Source organism: Varanus komodoensis, unplaced genomic scaffold (assembly GCF_004798865.1).
Source record: "Varanus komodoensis strain SLA01 unplaced genomic scaffold, ASM479886v1 scaffold5, whole genome shotgun sequence".
Lineage (NCBI taxonomy): Eukaryota > Metazoa > Chordata > Lepidosauria > Squamata > Varanidae > Varanus > Varanus komodoensis.
In genome coordinates, this window is record NW_025336087.1 from 20,165,817 (window position 1) to 20,183,023 (window position 17,207).

Genomic DNA, 17,207 nt, shown 5'->3' on the forward strand with positions numbered 1-17,207 from the left:
CTCTCCCTCTCCCTCTCCCTCTCCCTCTCCCTCTCCCTCTCCCTCTCTCTCTCACACACACACACACACACACACACTGTATCTTTCCCTTGCTCTTCAGAAGCAACTTTCTTTTTCTCCTCTCCTTTCCCCTTTCAGTTCCCTTCTCCCCAGAGCACTTAGCAGTCTTTGGGACAGTACTGTTCTTCATACCAGGGCTTGACAACCTGTGGGCTTCCACATTTTTTTTACGTGCAACTCCCATAAGTCTACTCAGTGTACCCTGTAGTGAGGGGTCAGGAGAGTTGTTGGCAGAAACATCTGGAAGGCCACAAGTTGCTCATACATTGCAGGGCTGAAGTTTGGGAGGCTTTGAATCACATGAAGACCTGCATTTTGTCAATGGAAGTAAAGGCAGTATTTCCAAGGATATCTGCAACATTTTGAAAAATTGGAACATTTAGCAATAAGTGATTCTGTAGGTAAACCATTGCTTGCATGCTTGCTTGCTTGCTTGCTTTCTAATATTTATATCCTGTCTACACCAAAATAGGTCTCAAGACATCTCGCAAAAACATGTAATAATGTTTTTTGCCAATGTGGCTTATAAAGAAAGCCTGTCAATGTTGACTATGGAATGTGTAAAGCCACGTATTGATTGGTCTTCATGCATCTAGCTGGACATATTATAAACATGGGGTACCAGAGGACCCTGAAACGTATGGACAAGCAGAGCCGAGCAGCCAAAACATATTAGAGGTAAATGACAACTCAAGCTTTGGATTACACTGATACCTTGGAACACATGTTCTAACATCTCAGCTTATTGGATTTCTGCCTAAGGGAGATTTTTTTCCCCAAAAAAGATGCCAAAGCTAGTAGTGATTTGTTTTTCTATAGTGTTCACTTCCACTGAATACAATAAGTATTGGTTTTAATACAGTTCTGAAACTAGCTTAATGCAGGCTTTCTTTCCAGAAATAAACAGCACTTTCTTGCTTTGATTCCTTGATCCATTAGCAAACATGCTAAACACACACTTTTCTAATGCATCTACTTTCATTTTACTCGTTTTAAAGTTTTGGAATGGCTATGCGGGCTTCAAAATAACATTGAAGGAAATTCACAATAACATCTCATAATAAGATATCACACTTAACAATAACATAGTGTGCACCACATGATTACATAAATATATAAAACAAGCAGAAGCAAAGTCATATGATTTTTTGAAAAACATGCAAAATATTTCTAAGGCAATCCAATATGTGTCTACTCAAATTTTGGCCATGAGGGCTTACTCTTAGGTAAAAAGGTGTACAAATGCAGTCTCAGCTCATGAAGCACCCAATATACTTCAAAGTAGTGGTAGAATTTTAATAACACTTTTACTGGATGTCTGCCGTTGTAAAGTGATATACAATGATCTAATAGTTCATGGGGCCAGACTGCCAGTATGTTTTGATAAGCAGAAGGGTGGTGTTATCTGCCAACTGATTCAGACTTCCCTGTTCCTCTGAATTTATCTACAATTCCTTCAATAGGAAAGGGTAAATAGTTTTTTTGCAGCAACAGTATAGCGCTATATATATACTATATATAGCCGTGCTTAACCCATGGATAATAGGGCTGGATCATAAAATAGTGGGGCCAAGAGGTGCAGTCACTCTCCCTATTTGCATAATTAGCCCTTAGCCCTTTATGTGGAGGTCTGTTATTGTGCAAAAAATTTACTATATGTCAGAAATACTTGACAAGTACTTATTTATTTATTTAGAATATTTATATGCCGTTCTTTTGCAGAGCCTCAGGATGGCTTACATAAATAAATAAATAAGAATAATAATATAAAACATGATGCAAATAAAATTCCAGATCCACCCTGGCTGCAGATTAAAACAAATATAGCTAATAATAAAAGTTATTAAAATATTGTTGGAATGAAAAGGTCTTAGCCTGGTGCCGAAAAACAAATAACAACAGCGCCAGGCGGACCTCTCTGGAGAGCGCATTCCATAGACAGGGCGCCACCGCAGAGAAAACACTCATCCGGGTACTTTGCCTCCTAATATCTTTCACGGAGGGTTCCCGTGCAACTGTTGACATGTTACGCTAGCTATGTAACTGATTGATTGACTGGTTGATTAGATTGATATGCAACCCTTTTTCTTACAAAGAACTCGAAGCAGTTTAGAACATTCTTCTCTACCTGTTCTCAAGCTTATCCCCATAACAACCCTGTGAGGTAGGTTGGGCTGAGAGTCTGTGACTGGCCCAAAGTCACTCAGTTGTCCCCATAGCAACTTGAGAGGTAGTGGTTGCTCCAAGCAGCAACTGCAGAATACAGATCGGTTCTACACTGAATAACCTCCATCCCAAAGAGAGCTTCCAGATCGTTATCACATAATTCTTGATGACAGCTGGTGGTAGCACAAACGTTCTTTATGGGATCAGGCTGAGTCATGAATGGGCTGCACATTGTAGCCACTGTGTGGAGCAGTCACCATGCAGAATCTGTTTAAACCATCTCCATCTTGCTGGCCAGCTGGCTTTTGGAACAAGCTGGAAGAAACTCCAAGGCCTAAGGAAGCATTCTCCCCAGATTGGTCCTGTCTCCTACATTCCAGTGATTCAACCACCAGGATGTTTTTGTTTACATAATTTCAATAAATGCTATATCCCACCTTTTTCTGTGGCGGAGGCAATACATGGCTTAAAAACAAATAAGGTTGCAAAATATTGAAGAGGATTAATAATAGTTGTTCCTTCAATCCATTTTGTGTTCCTTTTCATGTGTGCCATCTCTTTTACTGTTTGCTTTATATTAAGCTTAACTCACAGCATCCAGCTAGCCAAAAAATGGTTTCCACAGTGACAGAACCAAAAATGACTGAGACTGTTCCACCTCCTACACTTCAGACACAAACATTTTCGTTCATTTGTCATGCCTCTTTCAGGAAGGACTTGTAAGAACAGCAATACTTGTTACTAAAGGCTATTGGTAACTCTACCATAGGAAGACTGGTCGAACTGTGGAATGGGGAAATGGCCAGAGCTATAGACACGATTGCACCTAAGCGTCCTCTCCCACTGGGCAGAGCCCTTTCATCCCCTTGGTACACTCCTGAATTATGGGCGCTGAAGCAGGTTGGGAGACAACTAGAGTATAGGTGGAGGAAATCTTGGGATGAATCTGACTGAACACACTTAAGAGCCCATTATCAGGCCTATGCTGTGGTGGTGATGGCAGCGAAGAAGAAATTCTTCTCCACTTCCATTGCCTCCTCACAGTGCCATCCAGCGGAACTTTTTCAGGTGGTACAGGGGCTGGTACAGCCAGGCCCCAAGAAAGATCCTGTACCACCCTCGATAACCCGCTGTGACAACTTTGCCCAGCACTTCAAGGAGAAAGTCGCTCAGATTCGTCATGAGCTGGACTCCACTAGTGACTCAGATTCCTGAGGGGAGGTGCCAATGTTACCGTCTGGTCACATATTGTTGGATGAGTTTCAGTTATTGCGGCCTGATGATGTGGACAAGGTGCTTGGACAAGTACATACCACCACCTGTTTACTGGACCCTTGCCCATCGTGGCTACTGTCCAAAGCCAAACACGGGATTGGTTCCTGGATCCTGGAGGTCATCAACGCCTCTCTGAAGGACAGCTGGATGCCTGCCCCTCTAAAGGAGGCGGTGATCAGGCCGGTCCTAAAGCCCCTGGATCCAGAGATGGCCGCCAATTATAGACCAGTGGCCAACATCCCGTTTTTGGACAAGGTGTTGGAGCGGGTGGTGGCAGGACAACTCCAAGCTCTCTTGGATGAGACTGATTATCTGGACCCATTTCAATCCGACTTCAGACCCGGGTATGGTACTGAATCTGCCTTGGTCACACTGTACAATGACCTGTGCAGGGAGAGACAGGGGGAGTACGTCCCTTATGGTTCTCCTGGACCTCTCAGCAGCTTTCGATACCATCGACCATGGTATCCTTCTGGATAGGCTAAGGGGGCTGGGAGTAGGAGGCACTGCTTGGCAGTGGTTCCACTCCTACCTCGACGGCCGATTCCAGAAGGTGGTGCTGGGGGACTTTACCTCTGTGCCATGGCAGCTATGTGATGGAGTTCTGCAGGGGTCTATTCTGTCCCCCTTGCTATTCAACATCTACATGAAACCGCTGGGAGAGGTCATCTGGAGGTGTGGGCTGCGGAATCATCAGTATGCTTATGATACCCAGCTCTACCTCTCATTTTCAACCAATCCAGGTGAAGCAGTGGCTGTGCTGAACTGGTGCCTGGCCGAGGTAATGGGCTGGATGAGGGCCAATAAACAAGCTCCATCCAGACAAGACGGAGGTCCTGCTGGTGGGTGGTTCGAACTCCTGGGTAGGTGACTTGGATCTTGTCCTGAATGGGGTTGCACTCCATCTAAAGGACAGGGTTCGCAGCTTGGGAGTGCTCCTCTACCCGGAGCTAACTTTGGAAGCTCAAGTGTCAGCGGTGGCGAGGAGCGCCTTCCATCAGCTTTGGCTAATGCATCAGCTGCGTCCCTACCTGGAGGACAACTGCCTAGCGACAGTGATGTCTCTGTCTAGCAACAGCGACAGCAACAGAGACATTGGTTACTTCCTGGTTGGATTTCTGTAACGCGTTCTACGTGGGGCTGCCCTTGAAGACAGTCCAGATACTTCAGATGGTGCAAAATAGAGCAGGCATCTCATATAACCCCAGTTCTCTGCCAGCTTCACTGGCTTCCCATTGAAGTCCGGGCTCAGTTCAAGGTGTTGGTAATCAGTTATAAAGCCCTTAACGGCTTGGGACCCAGATACCTGAAGGAACACCTGCGGCCATATTTGCCCTCCCGCCCCTTGAGATCAGCAGCAGAGGCTCTCCTCCAGGAGCCTTCCGTAAGAGATATCAGGAAGCAAAGTACCCGGAGGAGGGCTTTCTCTGCAGTGGCGCCCCATCTGTGGAATGCACTCCCTGGAGAGGTCCGCCTATTTTGTTTTTGTTTTTCGGTGCCAGGCCAAGACCTTTTTATTCAAACAGTATTTTAATAATGTTTAATATTTGTATATTTTAATTGTGCAGCCAGTGTGTCTCCAGGTTTTAACTGTAATTGTAATTGCTTTATTTATTTATTTCTGTGAGCCATCCCGAGGCTATGTAGCAAGGGGACGGCATATAAAAACTTTAAATGCATAAGAAAGACTGGGTAAACGGCTTGGGTCCTGGGTACCTAAAGAATAGTCTGCTCCCATATGTCCCTTCCCATCCATTATGATTGAACCAGGAGGCCCCTTTTAGGGATCCATACCCTAGGGAGGTGAGGGGGTTGCTGGAGAGAAGAAGGGCCTTCTCTGCGCCTCTGGAATAGGCTCCCCAGAGACTTCTGCCTGGCACCAATGTGTTAGCATTCCAGTGTTGTAGCAGCATATAAATCCATTAAATAAATGAATAAACACTGATAGATTTGTGTGTGTGGGCCAAAAGTTTACCATGTTTGAATTCAGAATGGCAGAGGTGGAGTATATATGGTCATAAATGGTATGCAGCTCCTTCCTTATGATATTTTTATATGTGGTCCATGCAGAGAATTCCAGTGTATTATTATTATTATTGATTTAATACGTGTTAATATTCAGAGTAGTTAAGCTGAAATGTGCTCTAAGGAACCAGCTTGCAAGCTCATTTTATTTTTTATTTTTTTTGCTTTACCTACCTATGTGGAACTGAGATCTCTTAGAACTTTGATACTAGGTTTTTCTGCTTCAAGTACAGTAGAAATTTACTATTTTGAGGAGAACCAATTCTGGACTTCTGAAATCTGATGTTTTTGAACATGACTTCATGTCATCTTCACACTGTCTCAGTTTTCAATATATGGAGTTATCCATTTTGAGGCTGAAATCCTATACCCATTTACCTGGGAATAAGCCTGACAATAATAAACGTGAGTAGACATGCATAGGATTACACCACAAGGGTCTTGATTGGTCTAGCTGACTCTCATTCATGGGAAGATTTATTTACATGCAATGTTACTTTTAAAAAGTACAGTTTTCTGAAGAAGGCATACCCTGTGTCTGAACCTAGTAGGGGTTTTTGTCTGCCTGTCCAACTGCTCATTAAAAAAACTAAGATCGTGGCATTTGGTCCCATCACTTTCTGGCAAATAGATGGGGAAAAATGGAGGTAGTGATAGATTTTATTTTCCTGGGCTCCAAGAACACTGTACACAGCGACTGCAGCCAACAAATTAAAAGGTGCTTGCTCCTTGGGAGGAAAGCTATGACAAATCTAGACACAATACTAAAAAGCAGAGACATCACCCTGCTGACAAAAGTGGGTATAGTCAAGGCTATGGTTTTCCCAGTTGCAATGTATGGCTGCGAAAGCTGGACCATAAGGAAGTGAGCACCAAAGGATTGAGGCCTTTGAATTGTGGTGCTGGAGGAGACTCCTGCGAGTCCCTTGGACCGCAAGAAGATCAAACCGGTCAGTCCTAGAGGAGATCAACCCTGACTGCTCTTTAGAAGGCCAGATAGTGAAGACTAAACTCAAATACTTTGGCCACCTAATGAGAAGGAAGGACTCACTAGAGAAGTCCCTGATGTGGGAACAATTGATGGCAAAAGAAGAAGGGATGGCAGAGGATGAGGTGGCTAGATGGAGTCACTGAGGCAGTCCTTGTGAGCTTAGGTGGACTCCGGGGGATGGTGGAGGATAGGAGAGCCTAGAAGGATATTGTCCATGGGGTCGTAATGGGTCAGGCATGACTTTGCAACTAACAATAGCAACCAAATGCTACATTGAAGCCTTTACTAAATGACCAGTAGCTTTGAGAGGGGGAAACTGCAGAGTAAAATGGGAAAAAAAGATGATACTTTTCATCATATTTCAGAGGTTTCAACAAAGCAAGCAATGCTATCTAAGGTTTGTTTACTGTTCCATTTGAGATTTCATTTCACAGGCGGTTATTTCCAAAAAATGAAAGGAATGCCACCTCCCTCAGTAGACATTGTGTCAGTACCATCAGCTCCATTTACACAAAGCTTGACAGATTTTGGTTTTTAGATAAACTATTTAGTGACATTGGAAAAGTAACATGTCAAAGAGCTCATGCAACCTGGTTTTATATAAACTGAGTTAATGTCCTCATTAGCATGTAAACCCATGGTTTATTTAAACCATAGTTTGTTGCCCCACCCAGAGTCTGTATAGATGATTGACCAAACTATAGTTGATGCTCAGTTGATTGCCTCCTTTGCCCTCCTGTTGTATCTCAGTTTCCTTTGAGGGACTGCAGTATGGTATATAAAGAGACTGGTTTTATTGTTGTTTTGTTTTGATAATCGTGTCTGCTGCTTCTGTAGTCTGGTGACATAACCCATAAATAACTCATGATTCTGGATCCCCATATAACAACAACTCATAGTTTAAACAACCCACCATTTACAACTAACAATAACCCATGAGTTCTTTTTGTAATTTATGGGTCACACACCACAGGTACTCTGTAATTCTGGGTTGATGTATAATGACATCCCTGAAGCTACCAACCATAGTTCATTAAACTGTGGTTTGTTATGTGCAGACCAGCTCCCTTTATCTTACAGAATCCAGTGTGGCCCTTTGTACCTAAGAAAAAGCTATCCATAATAAAAATGGATGCATGGAGTGCAATCTGGATTTCTGTTGTTGCTTGGAAGGAGATTATGCATTTTTCAATAGATTAGAACAGATCTTCATTACCCGTGGAAGGAACTCTCTTTCCTTTTGTCAGCTTAAGTGGACCATCAAAAATAGCTGCAAAGTACATCAAAGGTTGAACCTTAAATTTAAATGAGAAGCCCTGGTAAAAGTACTGTCTACTCCTCATTTTGCTAGGACAGTAGATGAGGACAAGAGTGAATTAATAGCTTTTCTTTTCACCATCTTTGGCAAGCAGCTGCTCTTGGTATTCTTTTAAAATAGGCAAGAACCAAGGTCCACCCCACAGAATCATTCAGAATGAAGGTAAATGTTGTATTTATTTCATTTCTATACTAGCCAGCCACTGAAACTCTCTGGGTGGAGCGCAGAAACTTTGAAAGGAAATTCACCCTGGGTATGTCAGCACTGCAAAGATATCAAACCGGTCAATCTTAAGGGAAATCAACCCTGACTGCTCTTTAGAAGGCCAGATACTGAGGATGAAACTCAAATACTCTGACCACCTAATGAGAAGGAAAAACTCATTGGAGAAGACCCTGATGTTGGAAATGACTGATGGCAAAAGGAGAAGGGGACGGCAGAGGATGAGGTGGCTAGAAGGAGTCTCTGGGGCAGTGGGTGTGAGTTTGGGTGGACTCTTAGGGATGATGGAGGACAGGAGATCCTGGAGGAATGTTGTCCATGTGGTCGTGATGGGTTGGGCATGACTTTGTGGCTAACAACAACAAACATCAGCACAGGGGTGCACCAGCATCATGGCGTCAATAATAACTATACATGCTATCAAATGAAATGCCGGCTTAATTATCACTCTTGACTCTTCCTCCATGCCCTAAGATCAATAGAAAGGGGGTTTTTCTAAGTGCATGCTTATCCACCTATTCTTCACCTTAAAAACAAACAAACAGTAAGACTGCTCCAGAAATGGGAAGGAGATGCCTTGTTGATAATCAGAGGAATTGGCCAGTCAGTGCCATCTACTGTAAGCTTGTTCTCAGACTTAAGGAGAGCTTTTCTCACCATCTGTGAACTTGATCCAACAAAGAAAAAAAATCTTTGAACTGGATGGAACAAAGATGCATCCAAATCAGCCTTGCTTCTCTAAACATGTTGTGTCTACCTGAACCCTCTGTGTGCCTGCTCAGCTGATCTCACCATGTATGTTGTACTGGGGTATAGGCCCATATTTTTAAAAAAATAGTGTTGAAGTGGAAGGATCACTTGAGCGATATGCACTAAGAAATGCAGATATTGTCATGATGTAGGAAAACCTAAAGCTGCTGTGGACTTGCTGCCCAAAGCTCCTGGTAGTGTAAAACAGAAAAATCAATATTAAGCTAAATAAAAATAAACAGATGGAATGTTAATGCCAGGCTGAAAACTAAGCTACTTGTACCTTTCTGATACAACTTGAAAGAACATATCCTGAAGCCTCAGCTTTGTTCTGGTCCTCTGTGACTTATCTTATCCTTTGCTGATTGATCAACTTTAGATATGTTGCACCATTGCTCCCCGACAGCCATAAAATGTGTTGTTCTACTATACAAACTACATCAATGTGAAGACATTTGCCTTCAGGCGCAGAACTAGTTGAAGAGGGACGGAGGGAGGGAGAAGAATTGCTGGTCCAACATTCAAACCAGGAATGTGTGTGTGTGGGGTAGTTGTTAGTTTAAAAAATCACATCATGCTTTTTTGTTCTGTCAAGGTTTTGACCCACTTTTCAACCACTGTCATGGTCAGAAGAACAAAGAAACCATTGCATATGGCTTCTCTAAACGATTCTTTTAGATCTTCTGAAGTTCACTAATTATTCTTTATCAGTAATCTTTCTCTTCTTTAATTCATGCTTACTTTCAGTGAGCAGCTTCACAACTCCTACCTTCACTTATGCCCTATAGGTGGTTACGCATCTTACACTGACCAAAGGGGACAGCAAAGGTTTTTTGCTTGAAAAACTTTTCTATCTATTGCCTTTTGCTCGGCAAACTTTAAATGTAATGCTTCCAGGCTTTTAAATCCAGAAATCTGTGTATGATGTTGTGATCATCGCATTCTTTCTCAAGTATACCCTCTTCTTCACATGCAGTGCCTTTCTGTTGTGTCTGATTGAGCGGTAAGATGTGCATCCTGTATTATTCATTGCAGTGCAAATGTATGTACAGATGCCTTTAATGAACATGGCTTAGCTCAGGGATTAATAGAATAAAGAGATGAAGTCTCAGGTTTTGTCGGATCTGCTGCACCTCTCAATGACTTTCACTACCTTTGACCATGGTATCCTTCTAAGCCTCCTTGCCGGGATGGGTATTGGAGGGACCCTCTTACAGTGGCTGCATTCTTTCCTAGAGGGTCAGCCCCAGAAGGTGGTGCTGGGGGACTCTCTGGCCACTGACCTGTGCAGTTCCTCAGGGTTCTGCCTTGTCCCCTGCATGAAACTGTTGGGGCAGTTGTCTGGAATTTTAGATTTTTGTATCACCAGTATGCGAATGACACCCAACTCTATTTCTCCTTTCCATTTCACTCCAGAGAAGTTGTATTGGTCATAATCAATATCTGTTGACAGCACTGGATGAGGGCAAACCATTGAAGCTTAATCCTGACAAGAGAGAGGTGTTCCTGGTCAGTTAGAGGGCAGGTCAAGGGATTGGGATGCAGCCTTTGCTAGATGGACTAGACTACACTCCCCATGAGTCTGGATGCCCAGGTCTTGGGGGTGACCAGAAGTGCATTTGCACACTTAAACTAGTGTGCCAGCTATGTCCATTCCCTGAGCTGTCTGGTCTGGCCATGGTGACACATTCCTTAGTTGCATCATGTTTGGATGACCATCACAGCTGTACTTGGGGCTGCCCCTGAAGAGTGTTCAGAAACTTCAGCTGGTCCAGGGATTGGCTAACAGAGACTGGCTATTGGGAGCTTATAGCTGCTCTGTTGAAACAGCTTCCCTGACTCCCAGTGCTGGAGATTACCTATATAACCCTATAAGGCTTGGGTCCAAGCTATCTGAAAGACCATATCCTCCCATATAAGTCTTCCCAAGCTCTAAGATCTTCTGGAAAGGCTCTTCTTTTGATCCCAACACCACAACAGGAAATGTAGGAAACGGGCCTTTTCAGTGGCTGCCCCAAGGCTCAGGAATTCCCTTCCTAAGTTGGCACTACCCCTTTCATCCCAAAAGCAGATGAAAACCTCTTTGTTCCCCACAGGCTTTCAGGAACAGCCTGTGAGTATGTGCTGCATTTATTTTACTTCTTATATTTGTAGGATTTTTGTTCGATTTGGGTATTTGTTCAATTTTAATATTTAACTGTTTTCATTTTTAACATTTTATATATTTTTGATTTAATTCTGTGAATTTTAATGTTGTGAGCCGCCTCAAATCCCAGTCACTGGGAATAGGCTAGATGTAAATACATATACTACTGCTGCTGCTAATGTTTAAATGTCAGAATGTAAATATGTGAAATACTCTTTGAAATAAAGCGGCTTCTTTTCTCATCATAGTGCTTGTAAGTTCAAATATACATAGGATGGGTCTGAAAATTCCATTGGCAGACATCTAATCAAAGCTGTTAGAATGGCAGCCTTAAATTAATATGCGCATTCTTTTTTAAGTCCTGCCTTATTTCTCACAGTAGTAATCCACCTTTATAGCTACCCCTCTTCTAGTTGGATAATAATAGCAAAAAAAGCTGTGTGTTGCCTCCTGCAATCTGGAAGTCTGTTTTATTTTAACAATCCATGGTTAATAAATAGGTCACAATTATTACAATAAACTCAACTCTACAAAGCAAAAGAAATGAAGATACAAATAAAAGCATTAACCTGTCATATACTCAAGGACATTAGAAGTGGGTACATGAGCAGTATGCTTCTGTTACGATAGATTCAGGGCTTGGCTAAGCTACTTCTCCCCTCATAGATCTCTTGTGCATGCCGTGTGCCTTAGAATTACTCCATCCAGCAATTTCTCTGTGCTGACAGCTTGGCTCACAGCATTCATCTGGAATCCTAGTTGTGTAACTCAAGGCCAGAGCAGACATTAGTTTAGATCCATATCTAGCAGTGCGAAATCGTTAATTTGACTATAGAGTGGGCTCAGGGTGTCTAATCTGGATCAAGACCCTTTCTACAATAAAGAAAAGGGGAGCTGCTGTTGTTGATATATATGTACTTAAAGTAGTCCTTGTATCAACAACGTAAAAGCTAGAAACCCAAATTTGTAACAAAGCCATTGTAGATACAGTAAACCTAAGGGAAGATCGGGTGCCCCCTCCTCATGCAGGTGCTTTCTGTTAGTGTAGAACCACTATCATGTGTGTGACACACACACACACCCTCTCCATTCTTCCCCTCTTTCTATATAGGAAAAGCTATATATAAAAATGAAAGGTTTTGCTCTACCCTTCCCTTCTATCAGTCACAGAAACCAGAGAGCTTGCTCAGGCCCACACATGTAGCTTCAGCTATTTTGCAGCATCAGCAGCTCCTAAATAATTCACCAGGCCCCTTTTCAATATTCAAATATTATTACCAAATGATATTAGCTACTACTTGGTAATGGGATGGAGGGTGGTGAAGCCCAAGCCAACTATAAATTAATAGTCCCTGTTCATCTTCTGACTTCCCAAGGAACTGACTGGGAATGAAAACTGACCTTTAAGTTTGGATCAAGTATTAGCCACACTGGTGTGATGAACACAAAAGGTGGCTCTGAGACTCATTTGACCAGTTCTGCTGGGGTATTGGCTTTGAGGTGTTACCCAAAGACCATCTGAGGGTACCTCTACTGAGCATTGTAGGGATTAGCCTAGAATCTAGATAGTAGCATCTCATAGTTTTGAAATTGTTCTGTTCTGATCTTTTTGCTTTGTGGACTACAAATTAGCCAAGAAAACCACACAAACCTGGTTATAATGCCCTTTATTAAATAATGCTCTAACAGCATTAGCTGTTTACTGAGTTCTGGCAGTTTCTAAACAGTTAAATCACTTATTTTTCGGACTGCTTGATTCAGCCTTGATTTTAAAAACATGATAAAATATGTTTATTTTGACATTAATCCAGTGTCATGCTAGCTGAGTTCCTCCAGCTCTCCTTCCAAGTGCATGCCTCCATGCTGCCTCAAAATCTGTCTGGAAAGTATCTGAGCCTTCCAGAGAAGATTGTGACGGTTCAGACAAGGCTGTGCAGGCAGGGGGGACAGATTTCTCCTTCATAGCTCCACTGATGGAAATAGTTCTTTCAGCAGAATGACAGCACTGGATCTAGCCCCAAAGAATTCTGTGTATGCGCATATATGTATACATGTTCACACACCGAAACAATATTTAATATTTCAATAAACAATACCAATGATGTGTTCAAGTCCTTTGCTCCAAGTCCCAAGTCTTTACTTTCAAGTCCAAGTCGAACTTCAAGTCATTGCAAGAAATTTTCAAGTCTTCTCAAGTCTCAAGAGCCAACTTTAATGAAAAAGGGGGAAGTGAGGGGGTGGGAGAGTTGTAAACCACCACCCCCAGTCCTCCCATCTGCACTTCTCTCAGTGATGCAATGAAGTCCTTTACTTCAACCACAATTTATTTAAACAAACATAAAATCTCTATGCTGCCCCCACCCCCTTGAAACTCCCTCCTTCCCACTGCCTCTGCTGTGTTCGTGTCTGTCTTCCAGGGTATTCTGGCACATGGTTAGCCCTGGATCAACTCAGTCATAAAAAATATAGAAATCTCAAGTCGAGTCAGTCGCTTGTTGCTCTCAAGTTAAGTCCAAGTCGAGTCACTGGGGCACCAAGTAAGTCTGGTCATTACTGTCACATTCCTTGAATTTTGTCAGAGATGAACAGTACTGCATGGCAAAACCCATCTTGTTGAGACTCAGAAAGGTATAACCTTAGCTGGGCCGTGCTGTATTAACTCTTGTAATACTTCCATCATGCCTGTTTCCCTTCTCTGCCATCTATTTTGGCCTGTCTACACCATTGCCTTCCCCCAGGCCTGTCCCAGTGAATGTTTCCTTAAGCATTCCATCAGCTTTCCCTTTGTTCTTGTATCCTGAAGCTAGCTCATATCCAGTTGGCAAAATACTCACACAAGCCAGTGACAAACAGAGAAAGCATATTCAGCGTGACATGACAGTATTTCTATAACCAACACTACACAATTCTTGCTCGAGCATTCAGTTGTCTCCTTTGCTTTAAAGTTTTGTTTTAAATGATAACATTCAGTTTTTACAGCACTTTAGTAAGAATTATCTGGGTATTTTGAAATGTGGGATTGTTTGAAAAGGGTTTTATCTGATGATGTGTGTTTTGCAGCATAGGTGTGCATACAAGTATAACCTGGGCGTTCCTGGTCTTCTTTCATATTCCAAGTTGTATATATTTGAAATTCCAGTGTAAAGCGGTTAGATGAAAGCTTGTTTTCTATTTATAAGTTTAGTGACCAGTTTCATTCCTCTGGGTACCTTTGAATGTGTATTATTTAATGTCATTTATTTTAGAATGCCAGAGGCAAAAACAAAGTGTAGGCACATACATGCACACAAATTTAACACTAGGGACCTCTGACTGCAATCCTTACAAAGCCTCCAGTGGCTTTGATCTTAAGATCTGGAGAATTCAGGGGGCCTTCCAAGAAGGGGTCCTGCTAAAGGAGATATCATCCTAAATAGGTCATTGCATAAGGTTATGGAAGTCAGAGAAATCTACAAGATGTTCAGATGAGTTTGGATGTCTATTAATTAACTTCATCCCAGAGTCATAAAAGAGCTAGAGGAGGAAATCTTAGAACCACTGTCTATTATCTTCAAGAAATCTTGGAAAACAGAAGTGCCAGACAACTGGAGAAGGGCTAACATTGTCCCTATCTTCAAAAAAAGGGGGAAAAGATGTACCTGGGAACTATAGACTAATTAGTCTGACATCAATCCCTGGAAAAATTCTGGAGCAAATTATTAAAAAACCCATCTCCAAGCATCGTGAAGAAAATGCAGTGATTAATAAAAACCAACATAGATTTATCAAAAATAAATCCTGTCAGATTAATCTCATTTTTTGACTGGGTAACCTGCCAAATGGACAAAGGGAAGACTGTGGACACAATCTACCTAGACTTTAGCAAAACTTTTGACATAGTGCCACACAACATTCTGATAAGCAAATTAGCAAAAACTGGACTAGATGGAAAAACTATTAGGAGAATCCAAAATTGGCTGCTAAATTGGACACAACGACTTCTCATCAATGGTACCTTCTCAAATTGGATGTGGGTGCCATAGGGTTCAGTCCTGGGTCCAGTGCTCTTCAACATCTTTATTAATGATTTAGATGACGAAGTACAAGGAAAGATTTGCAGATGATGCAAAACTGGGAGGAACAGCAAACACCCTAAAAGACAGAATGAAGATTCAGGGCGATCTTGATAAACTTGGAACACTGGTCTGAAAGCAATAGAAAGAGATTTGTTAAGGACAAATGCCGAGTCCTCCGCCTAAGAAAAAGACACCAAATGCATTGATACAAGATGGGGAATATGTGGCTCACAGAACTGAAAATGAAAAAGATCTTGGAGTAATTGTGGACAATAGGCTAGTTTTGAAATGCTTGTTTTGTTCTAATGGGTCTCCCTTTTCCAAGTTGAAGGCCTCTCTACTTTCCCATGTTAGCTCTCAGGTAGCCTTTTGTCTAAAAGACAAGCAGCACACTTGATTGTACTTTCCTTCTTGTTCTGCTGCAGTGTACAGGGATGGCTTGCCTGAGAAAAGGCACCTTCCCTGGCTTCCCAGTGGCATTTCTATTGATCTCACAACAATCGAGCAAGATCGGAGATGGGCTTGCAAGCAAAAGCCATTCTTGTTGTTTCAAAAATATTACCATCTGTACAAACCCAAAGCATGCTTAGTTTGAAAAATAAGCCCACAACCTGATCATGAATCAGCCATGACTCTGTAGGAGTATTGTTGGGAAAGCCTTTTTTTTTTTTTTTTTTGCCTGCCTGGGGATACCATGAAGAGAAAGCTGCTGGCTGGAGAAGGCTTCTATTCTAATAGTTGCCCTCCTTTTCTCAGAAAGCAATCAGGAAATGGCTGCATGAGAAGACTTAGAGCGCATGACCCTCACATGGCAGGGTTATGAGAACAGACTCCTTGAGGACTATCTGAATATAAATAGTGTATGTTCAGATAAAAGGTTAAATGTTTGATTCTGAAGATTAAAATTTGCACACTGTCTAAGGGGCATAAACAGGACTTCAAATGCACCAAGACAAGCCTTGACCTCACCCTAAGAAAGGCTTGTCTTGGAGAACATGTGAAAATGAAATGTGATTTTCGAGCACAGTGCCAGCCATTGTTTGCGAGGCATTTAAATCATGGCATGAACCCAACAGGTCAGTAGTACTGTCTGACGGAGGAAAGCCATGGCTGTCCTTCTACCATTGAAGAAGGTAGAAGAACAGCCTGTTTTCTCCGTGTTGTGATGAATGTGAATCATTGTTGTTCTCCCTTTGGCTTTGCTTCAGAGATGGGTGGGGTTTAAAAACAAACATAAAACCATAATGTTTAATTATCCATTCTTTTTGACAGAGCCCTTAGGGTCTTACCTTGTTGTTGCTTTTTGAAACAGAGATGTCCTTTGACATCTTGCCTTGTTTTTGTCTTGTTTTTTAAAAAAAATGGTTATACTTACATGCACCGTTGTTGGTTGATTCTGGTAGGCTTTTGCTGAAGAGGAAGCAAAAAAGATTTCTATAACGCCAAATAACCAAAGCTCAATGAAACTTATTGTGATGGAGAGTCCTTAAATGTGTTTAAGGTGGACTAGTTTCATGCAAAGATCCTTGCCTTTTCCGCCCTCCCTTCCATCTTTCAGGGTCTTTATGTCTTCGTGGTGTATTTTATTCTACACAACCAGCTCTGTTGCCCTGTAAAAGCAAGTTACACAGTTGAAATGAATGGACATACAAGTCCAGGTTCTGCATTTTTCACTCATGGCAGTGGCATGCCCACCGCAGGCGGAGAGATCAGCAAATCTACTCAGAACCTGATTGCTGCTATGGAAGAGGTATATTCACTACTTTATCTCTACATACTAATAATAAATGTACTGTGTATGTGTGTTAAAGCTTGAAATGCAGGAATGATATTGTGAAAATATGTACATCTGAAGAAGAATATGGAGAATTTTTGCAGAACTGGGTGGAGAACTCACCTCTGCCCCAGAGTCATTGGGTGGGTTGACACATTGCAACAAGAAACTCTACCTGGTTTTCAAGTTTTTTGCCTTGATGTGCCTGACAGAGATCAAGTGGTTTTTCTGCTAGTGTGGTTTCTACTGTCCTGGCTTAGTCCTCCTGCTGTTGGTATGTATCCCATCAGCCAAAGTGTCTAAAATTCCATTCCATGCTGGAAAGCTGGAGCAGCTTCTTCAGCTGCCTCTCTTTCCAGCAGACTTTATGGTAGCTGCATACCTAGACTGGAAATGATGGTGCTGCATCCAGACAACTGGAACCA

At 42.2% G+C, this 17,207-nt stretch overlaps 1 protein-coding gene across 1 annotated transcript in view; it reads left to right on the forward strand.

The window, feature by feature from the left end:
- Nucleotides 1-17,207, forward strand: part of ADGRV1 (adhesion G protein-coupled receptor V1) — a 307,411-nt gene that overhangs the window by 281,140 nt on the left and 9,064 nt on the right. The window contains exon 88 of the mRNA XM_044446125.1: nt 16,567-16,758. Coding sequence (XP_044302060.1) covers nt 16,567-16,758 — 192 coding nt within the window. The remainder of the gene's footprint in view (nt 1-16,566; nt 16,759-17,207) is intronic.